The 18,690-nt window shown below is 43.0% G+C and overlaps 1 protein-coding gene across 2 annotated transcripts in view; it reads right to left on the minus strand.

Annotated features, from left to right (window-relative positions):
* Positions 1–18,690, minus strand: part of arap1 (ArfGAP with RhoGAP domain, ankyrin repeat and PH domain 1) — a 179,094-nt gene that overhangs the window by 16,100 nt on the left and 144,304 nt on the right. For both annotated transcript variants that reach the window (XM_062977050.1, XM_062977051.1), the window contains 7 exons: positions 15,763–15,849; positions 12,419–12,487; positions 10,812–10,929; positions 10,120–10,233; positions 8,514–8,656; positions 5,569–5,651; positions 3,116–3,166 (listed from right to left, as the gene is read on the minus strand). In XM_062977050.1, the coding sequence (XP_062833120.1) occupies positions 3,116–3,166; positions 5,569–5,651; positions 8,514–8,656; positions 10,120–10,233; positions 10,812–10,929; positions 12,419–12,487; positions 15,763–15,849 (665 nt within the window). The remainder of the gene's footprint in view (positions 1–3,115; positions 3,167–5,568; positions 5,652–8,513; positions 8,657–10,119; positions 10,234–10,811; positions 10,930–12,418; positions 12,488–15,762; positions 15,850–18,690) is intronic.

Below are 18,690 nucleotides of genomic sequence, written 5' to 3' on the forward strand. Positions count from 1 at the left end.
ATCACATCCCTGATCCTCGAGAGATTGCTCACTTCTTCCAAACTAGGCAGTGCTGCAAGCTCATCCCTGGTTTGTTGTTGCGGGATTTGTGAGAGGGTCTCTTTGGCCACATTGGAGCTGCGATTCAGCAGGTTCTGGTAGTGCTCTTTCCAACGTAGTGCAATTGATGTTTTGTCCTTCAGAAGTTTGGTTCCATCTGATGAGCGTAGAGGCTGTATGCTATGGTTTCTTGGTCCGTAAATGATCTTTGTGGCTTTGAAAAATCCCTGAGCATCATGGGTGTCTGCAAAGTGTTGGATTTCTTCAGCCTTCTTTGTCCACCAGATGTTCTTGAGTTCTCTGGTCCTTCTTTGGACCTCAGTTTTTGCACTGGCAGAGATCTTTTTCTTGGCAGCACAGTTAGAGAGATCAAGTCCTTGTTCCGGCAAGGGTCAAGTCCCTGCTTCTTGCGAGAGAAATCAAGCCTCTTTCCCTAAGGGGGTCAAGGCCCCAGGCCAAGAGGTTAAACCCTTTAACATGGAGAGGTCAAGCCCCTGCTCCAGGAAAGGCCAGGTCTGGGTTCCTTGGTGACATCCCATTCCAAGTCATCTTTTCTAGAGAGGTCCACTCTTGTTTCATGACTTCATCCATGACCTTATTCACATGATATCATTATATAACTCTGATCCACATCCCAACTGCAGTGGCTCACTCGCATTGAATGTATAGCTTTAATCCAGGCATGGGTAAATTTAGACCCTCCCTCCAGGTGTTTTGGACTTCAACTCCCACAATTCCTAACAGCCTACCGGCTGTTAGGAGTTGTGGGAGTTGAAGTCCAAAACACCTGGAGTGCCTAAGTTTGCCCATACCTGCTTTATATGGTTGTTTTTATTGCGCCAAATTGCTATGTGTGTGTGTAAAGAAATCCTTGCAAAGATGTTTGCAGGAGATCTCTGCAAAAGAGCTCAGCTTTGCAGAGGCAAAGCCACGCCTCAAAACAATGTATCTGTTTGCTGGCAGATGGCTGGATTTGACAGTTGGAAATTTGAGCTTGGTGGGAGAGCACAGAAAAAGACAGGCTCTCTATATAGCTATGGTCAAGTAGCAGTTTAAATATGCTATGCTGTATATATTGAATGCTGATTGATTGGTCATTGATCCTATGCAACTACAAGGACATTGTACGATTGCTGAACTGTTTATTTGAATTCAACTCAACAAGTAAAGTTTCCTTTTGTTCTTTTAATTCCTCTGCCTGGTCTGAGTCTTTTGCACATGGTGTTAACTGGACGTTGCTGGTTCTGCTATACACTCACCTGGTAACAGTTTTGACATCTCTACCTGTTTCTGTCTGAACTATTTTAAGCCACTTTGAGCCCCAGATCTAGAGGAAAAGGCAGGATGATTCATCAGGAGGAGGAGGACGACGATGATGCAATGACGATGCTACAGACTTAATTTAATTTCTTGGAAATGAGTCCCACTTTCCAGAAAAGGAGACAGGTACAAAAAAGAAGGTACTGGTTAAATTTGGAATTCCCAAATGCTTCATAATTGCAAATACTGGGAGAGTGATACCTTTGCTCTCCGATGATTCAAAGTACCCAAAATTTGCTTCATGAACATAATATAAACATTTCACTATAGTACATTATATTTTCAGTGTAGGTCTAGATGGGTGGATTATTATTATTATTATTATTATTATTATTATTATTATTATTATTATTATTATTATTCCACGTAACACTATTTTTGTTCCTGGGTTATGAATGTCATTTCCTAATTGGTTCTATTATAAAAACATAGGGAAAGTTTATTAAACTACAAAGACTTTGTTATTGCACATTTTGCTATAGCACATTTTGCTCTAGCTTGCCAATGAACATGTCATTGAGCCTCAACTAATTTGATTTAGTTTGTGGCAGCCACAAAAACAAAGTTTCTGGAGTGTAAGAACTACTTTCAAAGTGAGGACCTCACAATTAAGCAGGAAATGATACTTTGAAACCAGGAACGGAACGTCTTTGTAAATGTTGTTACATAGTGTTATGCATAAAACGACCATCAGTCTGTGCATATGAAATATAACGTATATACTCGAGTATAAGCCGACCCGAATATAAGCCGAGGCACCTAATTTTGCCACAAAAAAACTGGGAAAACATTGACTCCAGTATAAGCCGAGGGTGGTAAATTTCAGAAATAAAAATAGACACCAATAAAATTACATTAATTGAGGCATCAGTAGGTTAAATGTTTTTGAATATTTACATAAAGTTCACATTTGAGATAAGACTGTCCAACTCTGATCCAATCATTATTCTCATCTTCGTCAATGTAAATGTGCTTATGTATCCTTTTAATAATAATAGGGTAAAATAATACATGTAACAATAATAATAATAATAATAATAATAATAATAAATAATACAGGAAAATAATACAAGTAATAATAAATAGAGTAAAATAATAAATGCAATAATAATAATAATAAGATCAGAGTGAAATAATAAATGTATTAATAATAAAAATAAAAATAGAGTAAACAATAGTAGCAACAATAATAGAGAAAATAATAAATGTAATAATACCAATAATAATAGAGAAAAATAATAAATGTACCATATATTCTCGAATATAAGCTGACCCAAATATAAGCCAACCAGGACCCTCACCCGAGTATAAGCCAAGGGGGGCTTTTTCAGTCTTAAAAAGAGGGCTGAAAAACTAGACTTATACTCGAGTATATACAGTAAATGGATTTCATCTTTCAACTTTGGTGCCATCTGCAAGGGAAGTCTACACGGTAGAATGAATGCAGTTTCACACCACTCGAACTGCGTTGGTTCAATGCGACTGAATTCTGGGAATTGTAGTTTGGTGAGGATCCCAGCCCTCTCTGGCAAAGAAGAGTAAAGACCTTGCAAAACTGCAACTCTCAGGGTTGCATACCATTGAGCGACAGCAGTTGAATTGGCGCTGGACTGCATTCATTCCACCATGTAGATGCATTGTTAAAAGACCTCATCATGCAAACACATGCATTCCAAAATATGAAATCCAAAGCACTTCATTTTGGAATTGGGAGATGCAGTTTGCACCCATCTGGAGAGATGGCTGAGCTGCTTACCATTGCTGCTTCTCCATCTTCTCGTTCTCAAAAAAGACAGTGAAGCCCCAGCTGAAAGAGGAAACATAAGTTTGGTTACACATTGTACGCTACAGAATTATTATTATTATTATTATTATTATTATTATTATTATTATTATTATTATTATTATGACACAGCAAACAAGATAGACACGCTGGATTTCGTTTCACAAAATCACAAGTCGAACACTTCCCAAGTGTCTAGGACGGTGTGATGTATTTTCGGATGATGCTGCAGATCCCAGTCGGGTGGCCTTTTGCAGTTGGCAGATCGTAATTTTGTCAGTGTCTATTGTTTCCAAATGCCGACTGAGATCTTTTGGCACGGCACCCAGTGTGCCCATCACCACCGGGACCACCTGCACTGGTTTCTGCCAGAGTCTTTGAAGTTCAGTCTTGAGGTCCTGAGAGCGGCTGAGTTTTTCCTGTTGTTTTTCGTCCATGCGACTGTCACCTGGGATGGCAACATCAATGATCCAAACCTTTTTCTTCTCCACAACTGTGATGTCTGGTGTGTTGTGTTCCAGGACTTTGTCAGTCTGGATTTGGAAGTCCCACAGTATCTTTGCGTGCTCATTTTCCAAGACTTTTGCAGGTTTGTGATCCCACCAGTTCTTTCCTGCTGGGAGGTGGTACTTGAGGCATAAGTTCCAATGGATCATTTGGGCCACATAGTTGTGCCTCTGTTTGTAGTCTGTCTGTGCGATTTTCTTACAGCAGCTGAGGATATGGTCAATGATTTCATTGGTTTCCTTGCACAGTCTGCATTTTCGGTCATCAGCTGATTTTTCAATTTTGGCCTTAATTGCCTTTGTCCTGATGTCTTGCTCCTGGGCTGCAAGGATCAGGCCTTCTGTCTCCTTCTTCAGGGTCCCATTCGTGAGCCAGAGCCAGGTCTTCTCCTGATCAGCTTTTCCTTCAATTTTGTCAAGGAACTTTCCATGCAATGTTTTGTTGTGCCAGCTGTCAGCTCTAGTTTGTAGTGTGGTTTTCTTGTAGTGGTTTTTTGTCTGCTGTGCTTTGAGGAGTTTATTATTATTATTATCTTTATTTATTCCTGCCTTACGGAAACGGGACCAGAAAACCGCAACGGTTCTATGAAGCGACTTTGCCATCTGGTGACAGAAGCCTGCATTGGCACAAGGCTTCCTTGGATGCAAAGAGACTGTAGAATCAGGGGAAACGTAGCACTACGGAAGATCCAAGGGGACCACAGAGTTAAAGACAACCAGGATAAACATAGCATTAAGGAGAATCACGGGGAATGTAGTGCTTAAGAAGAACTAGGTGGGAAATGGTGCTAAGGGAAGCTGATGGGAAGCGTAGTGCTAAGGGAAACCGAGGAAAGCTGGTTTTGAAAGTTGCACTAAGGAAAGCATTGGGCAAAGGCAAGCTCAATAAACTCAAAAGGAAATAGAAAGTTTTCATCCAGACAGGCAGATTTTCAGTCTGGTAAAAAATGAGCTGATGCTTCTTCCTCTATCGTCCTCCTCTATTCACCTTCCTCCAACTCCTCTTCCTTCTTTTCTTCTGCTTCTCCTTCCTCCTCCTCTTCTGCCTCCTCTACTTCTTCTGCTTCTTCTTCCTCTCCCTCTGCTTCTGCTTGCTCTTCTTCCTCTTCCTACTTTTCTTCCACTTCTCCTTCTCCTTCCTTCTCTTCTTCCTCTTCTTCTTCTTCATCTCCTTCTGCTTCTTTTTCTTCCTCTATCTTCCTCTTGTCTCCCTTCTTCTCCTCTTTTTATGCTTCTTCCATTTCTCCTTTTTTTCTTCTTCTTCCTCTTCTCCTTCTTTCTCTTCTCCTCCTTCCTCCTCCTCTTTCTTCCTCCTCATGTTCGTCTTCCTTTTCTCCTTCCTCTTCCTCATCTTATTCCTCTTCTCCCTCATCTTCTTTCTCTTTTCTCTTCTCCTTCCTCCTCCTCTTCTCCTTCTTCCTCTTCTCCCTCATCTTCTTCTTTCTCTCCTTCTTCCTCTTCCTCCTCCTCTTTCTTCCTCCTCATCTTCGTCTTCCTTTTCTCCTTCTTCCTCTTCTCCCTCATCTTCTTCTTTCTCTCCTTCTTCCTCTTCCTCCTCCTCTTTCTTCTTCCTCATATTCATCTTCCTTTTTGCCTTCTTCCTCTTCCTCCTCTTCTCCTTCCTCCTCCCCCCAATCTTCTTGCTCTTATTTTTCTTCTACTATCTTCATCCCCTATCTGCCTTCTTTCTCCTCATCCTTCCTCCTCTTCTTCCTGTTCTCCTTATATTTGTATCCCACTCTTCTCTCTGAATTCAGACAAAAAAGGGCTGGGGGATTTTAGCCTTCCCTCCTGCAATGACATGGGTCTCCAATTCCCATCAGCCCAAGCCAGCCTGGCCAATGGTCAAGGGTGGTGGGAGTTGTAGTCCTACGTTCTTTGGGAGGGAGGGTTGGATACCTAAAGGAAAGACTTGCTCACCAACTCGGAGGACGGGCTTTCTTCTTGATGCCAAGGTAGATTTTCAGGTTCTTGACCGGCCATTCTTTCTCAGGTTTATGGCTCTGAGCAAAGGAAGGAAGGAGACAGAAAGTCAAGAATAATCTCAATGGCTGGGTTGCTGTGAGTTTTTTTGGGGCTGTATAGCCATGTTCCAGAAGTATTCTCTCCTGACGTTTCACCCACATCTATGGCAGGCAAGAATACTTCTGGAACATGGCTATATAGCCAAAAAAACCTCACAGCAACCCAGTGATTCCGGCCATGAAAGCCTTCGACAATACAATTTCAATTGCATTCTAAACACACACACACTGTTATGGTTGAGCCTTCTGGCTCCGATACTGGGAGACGTGGTCGTAAGACTCCTCAGGAGTCAGACTCTCTTGAGGAGCGAGAAAGGAAACGGCTGCGGGACTTATTTGCAGACCCAACTGACGAAGACTCCTTTGAGGGTTTTACCGAGAGAATGGAGGAAGAGATGGTTAGCTCAGAGGAGGATGACATGGAATGGACTCGTGTGAGGGAGGATTTGGGTGCCACCGGCAATAATAGTATGGAAGGCGACTGGGGGGTTTCAGGATTAGACCCGTGGACAAGCTGGAGGGATGGAACGGGATCCACAGCTGGGGATGCTGTGGGACGTAGTCAAAGGTGTTTCAGCTCTGATGAGGAGGATGATGATGAGGCACCTGGAATTAGGGTAACAGCTGACAGCGATGAGGAGTTGTAAACTGGCATAAAATGGGGTTTAGAATCCAGGGCTAATTGCGTTGGGCAAGGTAATCTGGACGAACGCTTGGGCTCTTGTTGGGAATTTCCTGAAGACGGGTGTGATTCGTTTGCTGAATACCTTGGACCTCCGTCGTCTTTTTGACGGACACTAATTGCCTACTCTGGACTGACTGACTGACTGGCTGACTGACTGGCTGACTGACTACGACCTCGGACTATCCTTCCTGTGGCTATCGTTGGAACTGGTGAACTACAAACATCTGTACCTGGCTTTCGACCTTCGGACCGGATTGGTACCTCGCTGACCGCTGCTGCCCTGATTGATGTGTTTGAACCCGGAGTTTGTTTGCTGCTCGGAGGAGTAACTTTTTAGTTACTCAATCACAGCTTTTGGTAGCAGAGAAGTATCTGCTGCCAGTTATTTGTGTTCCTTTGAACCTTTGTTTACCAGCTTTTGTTTGTTTAAAGTGCCAGGCTGAAGTAAGCATTCTTGGTTTTACCCGGATTAAACTCCAGTTTAATCCGGTTTATCTTTTGAACGTTTTTTAGTATCTTTTCACTTTGAAGGTCAATGTTTGCCTAGCCCTTTGTTTTTTACGGGCGTTTTTGGTTCTGTAACTTCAATAAACTGTGTTGAATCTTATCTGGTGGCGTTCTGTCTGTGACACACACACAAGTAATGTTTTATGCAAATGACTTAAATTTATTTGGAACTAGCTTATGTACCCAGCAATGCCCAGGTTAGGTAATTTGCAATGCTATTTATCAGAAAAGGTCAGCCTTTTTTAAAATGAACGCCCCCATTAAAAATTGCGTAAGGATCTGGGTGAACTACAATTCCCAAAATCGTGGGCCAATCCTCCCCAAACACAGACAGTAATCAAAGTTAGCTAATAGCTACATTGGGTCTGTGTGCCAAGTTTGGTCCAGATCCGTCATTGGTGAATTCAGTGCTCTCTGAACTACAACTCCCAGATTCCAAGGTCAGATGTTAATGGTTTTCCCCTGACGTTAAGTCCAGTCATGTCCGACTCTGGGGGTTGGTGCTCATCTCCATTTCTAAGCCGAAGAGCCAGCGTTGTCCATAGACACCTCCAAGGTCATGTGGCCACTGGCATGACTGCATGGAGTGCAGTTACTTTCCCGCTGGAGTGGTACCTATTGATCTACTCACATTTGCATGTTTTCGAACTGCTAGGTTGGCAGAAGCTGGAGCTAACAGCGGAGCTCACCCTGCTCCCAGATTCAAACCACCAAGCTTTCAGTCAGTAGGTTCAGCTGCTTAGCGGTTTAACCTGCTGTGCCACTGGGGCTCTGGATATGTGTTGGAAATCACATCGTAACTAGGAATTTAACTAATTTGATCCATCTTACGATGATAATTTTGCACAACCTCAATAGCCAGATGTTCCTGCACTGGCTGTTTACTAGGCATGAAAAAAATGTTTCAATTCTCGTTTCTAAAGTAGGGGGCGCTGGCACTTCGATATAGAAAGTATTTCCAATTTTTTTCACCCAAAAATTTCGGATATTTCCGAAAATTCGTAATGATTCTAAATGTTTCTAAAATGGCAGACACGCATGCGCAACTGCCAAAAAAAAAAGGAACCGGGGGGGGGGGGACTTTTACAGGGCTCTCCCGCCCTCATTTCTTGAGCTATCCTCATCAACCCTAGCCCCCACCTTTGCGTCCATCGTGGAAGCTTCTGATTGGCCAGGGAGTGGCAGCCATGTTAGGCTGTGCTAAGCTCCCATTCTAGGTAGGTTGCAGAAAAAAAAAATTAAAAAAATATTTTTAAAAATATATTTTAAAAAATTGGGGGAAAAATTAACGAAACATTAAGAGACAATTAGAGAATGGGCCAATAATGGTTCGAATTACATTGCTGGTTGCGCTGTGAGACAATGTCTCGGAATGCGTATCAAAAAGCGAGAACAATCCGAAATAATTCCGATATACGATTCAAAACGAATTTTTGGACATGTCTACTGTTTACTTCTTCTGTTTTGCATTTTCCCTCCTGTATCCTCTGCTTCGTCCTCCCCAAGTTGAGCCCTGTTTACCTTCTCAGAGAAGGCAGAAGGTCTCTCCCAACTCTAGGCTCCTGTGAGTCACTGTCTTATCCCCTTCAACAAAGTGTTAAGGTTCTCCGCTTCTGTTGGCTGTCAAGGGGGAGCTTTGGGGGACTCACCCGGACCTCCTTGTAGAGGCGGAGGCACTCGCTGTTGAGGATGAAGTACCGGTCGTGGAAGCCGGTGCTGAGTCCGAGGCCCAGCAAGTTCTTCTCCTCCCGGAATTTCATCATCCCGTGTTTGCTGTCGCCCACCTTGCTGGCTGGGGAAGAAGGAAGGGTTGCAGAAATGAAGAAAGAAGGCAGCACACTGAGAAAGTGCAGGCCATCCCCAAGTTACAAATAAGATTGGCTCCACTATATTATAATAATAATAATAATAATAATAATAATAATAATAATAATAATAATAATAATAATATTTTTATACCCCACCTCCATCTCCCCAGGGGGACTCGGGGCAGCTTACAAATACAAAACGAACATAAAATAATATCAAGTACCGAAAAACTCTCAAATGAAAATTAAAAAGACATAAAAAGTCACAATCATTAATAAAACACAAGTTAAAACACAGCAATGAAATCATAAAATGAACTGGGCAAAAGTGCGCTAAGTGAGACTTGTAAACATGAAGGAAGTTAAAAGTGCTATATATATATATATATATATATATATATATATATATATATACACAGTAGAGTCTCACTTATCCAACATCCGCTTATCCAGCATTCTGGTTTATCCAACGCAGTCGGCCTTTTAGTAGTCAATGTTTCTGTAGTCAATGTTGTGATCTTTTGGTGCTAAATTAATAAATACAGTAATTACTACATAGCATTACTGCGTATTGAACTACGTTTTCTGTCAAATTTGTTGTAAAACATGATGTTTTGGTGCTTAATTTGTAAAATCATAATGTAATTTGGTGTTTAATAGGCTTTTCCTTAATTCCTCCTTATTATCCAACATATTCACTTATCCAACGTTCTGCCGGCCCATTTATGTTGGATAAGTGAGACTCTACTGTGTGTGTGTGTGTGTGTGTGTGTGTGTGTGTATATATATATATATATATATAAAGGTAAAGGTTTCCCCTGACATTAAGTCTAGTCGTGTCTGACTCTGTGGGTTTGTGCTCATCTCCAACCGGCGTTGAGAGCTGGCATTGTCCATAGACACCTCCATGGTCATGTGGCTGGTATGAAAGCATTGAGTACTGTAACGTTCCTGCAGAAGCGGTACCTATTGATCTACTCACATTTGCATGTTTTCGAACTGCTATGTTGGCAGAAGCTGGGGCTAATAGCGGGAGCTCACTCTGCTCCACGGATTCGAACTGCCAACCTTTTGGTCAGCAAGTTCAGTAGCTCAGCAGTTTAACCTGCTGCATCACTGGAGCCTCCATATATATATATATATATATATATATACACATACATATATATACACACACACACACACACACACACATATATACACAAACTTTGGATAGCACAGCGAAGGGTGAACACCCCTGTGGGGTTTCCTTGGCTGCCTGCACCCCTCTTCAGCAGATTCCACTCCACTTTCTGACCCTGCAAGTATGGGATCTTGGAAAATGTGAAATGGTGGAATAGCAAAAAATAATAATAACAGTAACAGTAACAATAACAATAATAATGCTGCAGTGCCTCTTTTGCTGTAGCCTCTGCATTTGATGGTGAAATGACTACTGGGGACTTACCGAGATAGAGCAACATACTGTCCATGGAAAGCTGGCGCTTCACGACCAAATAGCTGTCCTTCCCGAGGCTGTGCAAAATCGGAAGGACCTTCTCACTGTAGTGCAAGGGCCGCTCTGCACAAGGAAGGAAAGCCAAGAAAGGGTTCAAGGAGGAGGAATACGGACCAGTTTCAGGGGCTGCGGTTTAGCAGTGCATTGCACATTGCAAGCTCGGTTTGCACAGCACCGTTGACTAAGAAGCATGTAGAAGATGGAGCAAGCTGGGAATCCTAGAGTTGGGAAGGGACCCCCAAAGATCATCCAGACCAGCCCTATTCTGATATTACTTGCTAGATAGAAATAACAGTCAACAGATTGGCTCCTGGCAGCCTCCACTTTGGAATCTTAGAATTGTACTTTTGGAAGGGACCACCAAGGCTCATTTAATCTGACCCTTCTCGAAGCTAAATGTCCACTCCTAATGGGATTCATAGTTTCCAGACACCTTCCAGTTTGAAAATCTCCTTTTTGAATTGCTTTGTTCATAACTGGATAAAGCCTTATTTCTGAGAGAGCGGGACTATGACTTCCCTCCATCTGGACACTAGACTCCTATTGATGCAGCCTAGAATCGCATTGGCCTTTTTAGCTGCTGCATCAGACTCTTGGCTCATGTTTGACTCATGCTCTGCTAAGATTCCCAAGTTTCTGACCTGCCTCCTCCCGTTCATTCACTTCAAAGCAGCTCCAGAAGTCTTTCTCCTTCATGACGATTTTCCTCCGGTCCAGGATTTCGAAAACCAGTTCCTCCGCCGTCATTGTGGCAGGAACCTGGAAGAGGCAGAAGCACAGAAGCCATGCAATTCTTAGGATCTTAGGAATTGCAAGGGAACCCCAAAGGGCATCTAGTCCAACCCTTGGACCCCATAGGGAAATCCCCATACACATAGCAGGACCTTTACATTATTTACTGGGCAACCATAGCTGGATTGGGTCCTCTTTGCCACTTGGGAAGAAGTTACTATCCTGGAGATGTGTTATAACACAGAAAGGTACTATGGCTGTACACAAGTTATAATAAAAAACGGGGATTCTATAGTAGACTAGATATTAGTGGACTACATTTCCCAGCATTCCTCACTAATGGGAATGACGACCAGGGAGGATGAGAATGACGGTCCAACATCTGTGCAGATGCATAATTGTGCAATCATAGATAAACACTCCAAAATTCAAAAGTATTCAGCTGGGATATGGGTTTTGCATTTATGGGGGTCTTACTTTCGATTCTTATATTTTGGGCACAGACCACGCTCACATATCGGATATTGCCTCGTAAGTACAAATTCAACTAATATGATGTGACTTACGAGGACTAACGAAAAATCCACAGCTCTACATATAGATTGTGCTGTACCAGAAGCTCCAACTTTATTTTCTTTCTGCTAATGTTTGCAGTCATAGGGCAGGCCGCCTGTCCATCATCATTAAGTTTGGTTCCGCCCCTTGTTCAGGGCTCTGGGAGGGAAGGAGCCATTTTTAAGTCAGTCTCACTTAAGGAAGCTAAGCTATAGGACGTAGACCAGCTCGTCCTGTAGAAAAGCTTCATATCTCAAGAACATCTGGGGATATAGAACATCCGAGGAATCCGAAACAGAAATTCCAGGGGAACGGTCCCAAAGGTTCTGGTTAAGAGCTCACAGCCCCTCAGCCTCACAGCTCATGAGGGAAACAGCCCTAAAGTTTCCAAAGAAACCCCGGAGAGGGAACAGCACCACAGATCCATGCAACCCCAGCTGAAACATCTGCAAGCCTTGGTTGGTAGGTCCACTCGATACCAGACGCATTTGGAATCGGTAGTGGGTCCCACATCAGCTAGGCCCATATAATAGACAGCCTGGGAGAGGTTATAAGGGGGTTTTCACAGTTATCCAAAGCCAATTGCCTGTCCCCTGGGGACAAGACTGAAAAGGCCAACAGTTTATTAAAGAAACCTTGAAGTGTTATTTGACTCCTTGAAGATTTATTATTGTTCAATAATAAAGACTTTGTTATCTCATTAAAGACTCAAAGGACTATCCTTTTCAGGAAAATCCTCAAGAACCTCTCTTTGAGATGCCCTGGCTTCCCGCTGGGCATAAAGTATACGTCCTATACAAAGACAATAGCTACAGGCCCAGCGCATGACAGAACGTAGATAGATAGAACGATAGCTAGTATGGGAGGAGGGCTTGTAGGCAGACTACACCAGGAGTGGGGCAAGACCCCCGGACTGCTATTTGTCTTAAATTCTCCTCCCATTTACTCCACCTCTCCTTACCCTGATATGCTGCTCCGTTTCCGTCTTCTTCTCCTCCAGGTACACAGTACAGATGAAGTCACCGGCTTGCTAGGAAAGAAGAAACACAGATCTGACCACAACAATAGACTCTTATCAACTCCAAATCCAATCCTCCAAAACTCATTATGGTTGGATCATAAGGTCACTTTTTCAGTTTCTGCATGACCCCAAATCCTTATCAACCCCAAATCTGGTCCTCTTAAAACATGTTATTCTTTAATCAACACCCAATTAGGAAAATTCTGATGAGAACTTGGAACAAACACAAAAGCAAATGTTATGCAAAAATACCGCAATGGACTTTGATTCTGGACGTTTTATTGACACTACATTGACACGGTCTGAATTAAAGTCTATGTACAAGGTTCTTGGAAAAATGGAATTAAGTAATTTATATGTTTTTAATGCTTTTTAATGCTTATATAATGTATTCTTATTGATTATTGTTCATGGTTTTAAATGAGTTGTTAATTTTTACTGATTTGTTTGGCATTGAATCTTGCCGGGTGTTGTAAGCCGCCTTGAGTCTCCTCGGGCGAGAAAGGCGGGGTAAAAATGTTGTAAATAAATAAATAAGTTTTTTAGCAAAGTGGAAATATCAAGGGTTAACAGAAGATGGCAAACCTATGCGGATTTTCTCAAGAAGACATGAGAACATCCAACATAGGGATTTCATGCTTAGAACATTAATCTACTGCATTATATTTTATGCAATGACCTAGATAATATGGAAACAACAAAAATTCTTATATATACAAAAGCAGGACATGTAAAAATTTGACAATATGTTCAAATTTTTAAAAAGTGTGGGGAGGAACTATGTTCCACTATAGTAGCACCCCAGGATCTCCTACTTCTGGTCTGCATGGCTATGGACATTTCCCAGTCCCCAAACTGGTCCTCCAAAACAATGTCTATTCTTAGTAGGACCCTTATACCTCCAACTCAGGTTCCGTTTGGCCCCGGACCCTTCTCAACTCTAAATCTGGTCCTCCAAAACCATGTTTGACCATAGTAGAATAGAACAGAATAGAATAGAATAGCTTTGTTGCCATTGTGCTGTTGCAAAACAAAATCAAATGCCTTCTCCCACACACACCACGAAACAACACACCCATCCATCTACACCCCAACCACCACCACACAACCCCCAATGCCACGTCAGTGCAAAACTGTGGAGTTCAACATAATTACAGCTCTAGGATACAAGCCATCCTTCAGTCTGTTTGTCCTTGCCTTTGTCACCCTGTACCATCTGCCAGATGGTGATAATTTTAAAAAATATATCCAGGGTGAGCTAGATCCTTAAGAATGTTCTGAGCTTTCTTAAGGATGCGCAACCTATAAAGTTCTTCAAGGAGGGGAGAAAGAGGACAACTCATATTCTCTGTGCAGAAGTAGTGGCCCTTTGCAGCACCTTCCTATCTATAGCCACTGTGCAGTTACCAAACCAGGTGCAGATGCATTAGGTCAGGATACTCTCTATAACATAGTGAGAGAAAATCACCAGCAATTTTCCATTCAGTTGCTGGTTCCTTAGAAGTCTATCTTTCCATCCATCCATCCATCTACTAATTTATCTATCGATGTATCTATTGACCTTTCTTTCTATCCATCCATCCATCTATCTACTAATCCATCTATCGATGTATCTATTGATCTATCTATCTATCTATCTATCTATCTATCTATCTATCTATCTATCTATCTACCTACCTACCTACCTATTGAATGGTCTATGTATCTATCTTTTTATCCATCTATCTATCAACCTATCTATCAACCAATCCATCATCTATTTATCTTTCTATCCATCCATCCATCTACTAATCTATCTATGTATCTATCAACCGTTCTTTCTATCCATCCATCCATCTACTAATCTATCTATCTATCTATCAACCTATCTATCTACCAATCCATTATCTATTTATCTTTCCATCCATCCATCCATCCATCCATCCATCCATCCATCCATCCATCCACCAATCTATCTATGTATCTATCAACCTTTCATTCTATCTATCCATCCATCTATCTACTAATCCATCTATTGATGTATCTATCGACCTTTCTTTCTATCCATCCATCCATCCATCTACCTATCGAATGGTCTATCTATCTTTTTATCCATCTATCTATCAACCTATCTATCTACCAATCCGTCATCTATTTATCTATCCATCCATCCATCTACCTATCTATCTATTGACCTGCCTATCTATCTACTAATCCATCCATCCATCTACTTTTCTATCAACCTATCTACCTACCTATCTACCTATCAATTTAGCCATCTATCCATCCATCCATTTATCTACCTTTCTATCCATCCATCCATCTGTCTACTAATCCATCTATTGATGTATCTATCGACCTTTCTTTCTATCTATCTATCCATCCATCCATCCATCTACCTATCTACCTACCTATCGAATGGTCTATCTATCTTTATATCCATCTATCTATCAACCTATCTACCAATCCATCATCTATTTATCTATCCATCCATCCATCCATCTATCTATTGACCTGCCTATCTACTAATCTATCCATCCATCCATCTACTTACCTATCGACCTATCTACCTACCTATCAATCTAGCCATCTATCCATCCATCCATTTATCTACCTTTCTATCCATACATCCATCTACCTATCTATCTAGCGACGTATCTATCTACTAATCCATCCATTTATCTATCCATCCACCCATCTACCTATCTATCAATGTATCTATCGACCTATCTATCCATCCAATCATCCGTCCGTCTATCTCTAATGGGTTGGACTGGATGGCCTTTGGGGGTTCCTCAGAAGTCTGAGACAGTGCAGTCTCTGCTGGGCCCACTTCACCAACACTGCGTGTTGTATGAATGCTATCCCGGGTCAGATCCTCCTTCACAGGGACACCCAAGAACTTGAAACTGGCCACCTGCTCCACTTGGTCTCCATTTATGATCAAGGGCTGGATTTCTGCTCTGTTCTGTCTGCCATCCACTATGAGCTCCTTGGTCTTACTGATGTTGAGAACCAGGTTGTTGTCTCTGCACCAGGAGAGCAACTGATCCAGCAGCTGATCCAGACTCCTTCCCTTCAGAGATAAGCCTCTTAGACAACCTACCTGGGTTCCACTTGACCTAAGATCCTTCTCAACCCCAAATCCAGTCCCCAAGAACCACATCCGTTCATAAGCAAGGGCTTTGAGATGACTGGTGGTCTAAGAAAGGCCCTCAACCAAGGACAGCTTTGCCATGACTGGCACTCAGCCTTTGCCCAAAGAAACCACGTAACCTTTCTGGCAAGACCCACGTGCCCCTCACCTGTGTCCCACTGGACGACCCCGCGATCCGCATTTTCATGATAGCGGTGATCTCCTCCTGCTGCTTCCTCATCTCCTCCTCATCCACCTGTCCAGAAAAGGAAACAAACAGAGTTCTGGTTCAGTCTGAAGTGGCTTTCTGCGTTTTGTTCAATGTCGGAACGCTTTCAATACAATAACATGCCAGTAAATTGCTGCATCCGCTCAGGGTTTTGAAGGAACTGAGGCTGGATGAACATCTGCCATGGGTTGGATGACCCTTGGGATCCCTGCAGAGTCAAGGATTCTATCTGTCCATCTGTCGGGAGGGCTTTGATTGTGTCTTCGTGCCATGTCAGAAAGGGATTGCACAGCATGGCCCTTGGGGTCCCTTTCGATTCAATGGTTCTATTGACTCCTTCTCTGGAGGTTTCAAAACAGAGGCTGAATGGCCATCTGTCAGGAGGGATTGGATGGTGTAGTCATACATTCTGTAGTCAGGCATAGCTTCCTTCATGGCAGAAAGGGGCTGGATTGGGTGGCCTTTAGGGTTCCCTACCAACTGGAGTGGTATATAGTCTGCCTGAGATTCCCATGGTGTAGTAGTACTAGAAATAGTAACAACAACAACAACAATAATATAAATACTAATAATAGATAAAAAATACTATGTATATAATATATTATATTTAATAATAATGATAATAATAAATATAATATTTACTATTACTACTAAAATAATAATAACATGTAACAAAGTTTGAAAAATGTTCTGTTCCTGGTTTGAAAGTGTTATTTCCTGTTTAATTGCATGGTAATTACTTTGAAAGTAGTTATTATTCTCCAGAAACTTCTTCCATTTTTGTGTAGTAAGCTACGTTGAATTGGTTGCGACCTGATGAGATGATTCATTGAAAAAAATTAAGAATGTGTTATAGCAAGATGTCCCTTCTGTAGAAACCAAGTTTGTACAGTTTAATAAATTTTCCCACGTTTTTAAGATAGAACCAGTTAGGAAATGTGATGATCCATGGGCCTTGTAGTCCTGCTCAGGACATTGTAATTCCTGATGAAGATGAAAACTTGGGTTTTTTACCTTCCCAGTCTGAACTGGATTCCTCTCAGCCAGATCTTTCCCAGGCAGATCTGGGAACCTTGCACCTGCAAGAAAGTTGTCTCCCAGAAGTATGTCAAACAACCCCAGAGCCTACTTCTCCCGTGTTCTTGCGCCGGGAGTTTTGTAAACAACAGAGAAGTTTGGAATCAGCTTCGCGCAGGAGTGCGAGGATTGCAGCTAAGAATGTGGCCAATTAAGACTGCTTCTCGTGAGAATCTTTGGGGAGTCTCACATCTGGTCTCAGAGTTTGGCTTTCGGTTCTGATTCCCAGAGAACTGCTTCGGCGGGAAAGTGAGACTCTATTTAGGTGTTTTACCCGCGTAGTAACTTCGCGGAGTCAATTCGTCAGCCTACGGAGCGGGTTGTGTCTGGACAGCGCGCTCCGCTTCAAGCCTCGCCCTCGCTCAAGCCTTGCCTTGCTATCCAGCCTTCGCCTTGCTTCCCAGCCTTTGTTTACCTACGGACTTTGCCTTGTTTCCCAGGACCAATCCTTGCCTTGTACCACGGATTTTACCAAGTTTTTCCACGGACCTTGTTCTTGTTCCTAGTTACCTTGTTCCACGTTTTAAGCCTTGTTTCAAGTATCAAGTTATTTCCTAGCCTTGCTCAAGTTTATGGACTAAAGGACCTTGTCATCTCCCCTCACTTTGCTTGGCAAAGTGAGTGTTTCGGTTATTGGATTACAACTTTGGACCTTAATATTTCATATTGGACATTATTTCCTTGGACTAATTTTGACCTTTCCTGAAAGGTCTGCTTCTGGACTATCTTTTACATTTGCTTTTACTAACTTTATATATTTCCTTAATAAAGATATTAGATAGAATCTGGCCTCTGCGTATGGTTATTGGTGCTCTGTAGCCTGGGTCGTGACAGTTTGACTCCGCCACCCTAAGCACCAATTAACCTCGGCCAGAATGTCTACCGGAGTCGTACCTGGGCCGAGCGGCCAGCCGATTACCTACACCATCGACAAGGATGAGGTGGACCGAATCCGTGATAAGCTCAATGCACAGGATGGAGAAATAAAGGGTTTGAAGGAACGCGGAATTCGTCTTCCGGCCATGGCGTTGCCAACCAAGTTTACTGGAGAAGCTTCTAAGGTTCATGTTTTCCGTCGCCAATGTCAAGCTTATCTAGAGGCCCGTGCTGCCGAGTTTCCCCAAGAAGACATCAAAGTGGCATGGGTTTACAGTCTTCTAGACGGGCCAGCGGCCAGCTGGGCGACGGCACTGTTCGACCAAGCCTCTCCACACCTAAGATCAGCGCAACACTTCTTGGACCACCTCAAGGAGACTTGGGGAATCGAGGACAATTTGGAGGCAGCCGGTCACAAACTCCGTCGCCTTTTCCAAGGAGACAGACCTATGTCTCAGTATATAGCCGAGTTCCGAGTGCTGGCCCACAACACCGGCTGGAACGATGTAGCCCTCAGGGGACAATTCCGGGAGGGTCTCAACATTGAAATGCTGGAAGAAATCTCCAAGGTGGATCCTCCCCAGACCCTCGAGGCACTCATTGATCAATGTTTACGGGCTGAAGTCATGATTGCAAACAGGAAACAGTGGGTTCGAGGCCAGGGCAGTAGAGCCGGGGCAAAACCCCCCGCTCCCGCCAGCGTTCAGCCACGTCCAGTGTGGAGACCCCCACCGCCAACCCCATACCCCAGAGGAGGCGAGGAGGTGCCGATGCAGTTGGGCAATGTGCGTCCCAGACTAGATGCCGCCGAGAAGGCCCGTCGTCAACGCTTAAACCTCTGTTGGTACTGCGGGAACGGGGGCCACTTCGCCAGAGAGTGCCCAGCCAAAGGGAAGCCTGCCGCCCGTCTTGCGG

The sequence above is a fragment of the Anolis carolinensis genome, chromosome 3 (genome assembly GCF_035594765.1).
Source record: "Anolis carolinensis isolate JA03-04 chromosome 3, rAnoCar3.1.pri, whole genome shotgun sequence".
Taxonomy (NCBI): Eukaryota; Metazoa; Chordata; class Lepidosauria; order Squamata; family Dactyloidae; genus Anolis; species Anolis carolinensis.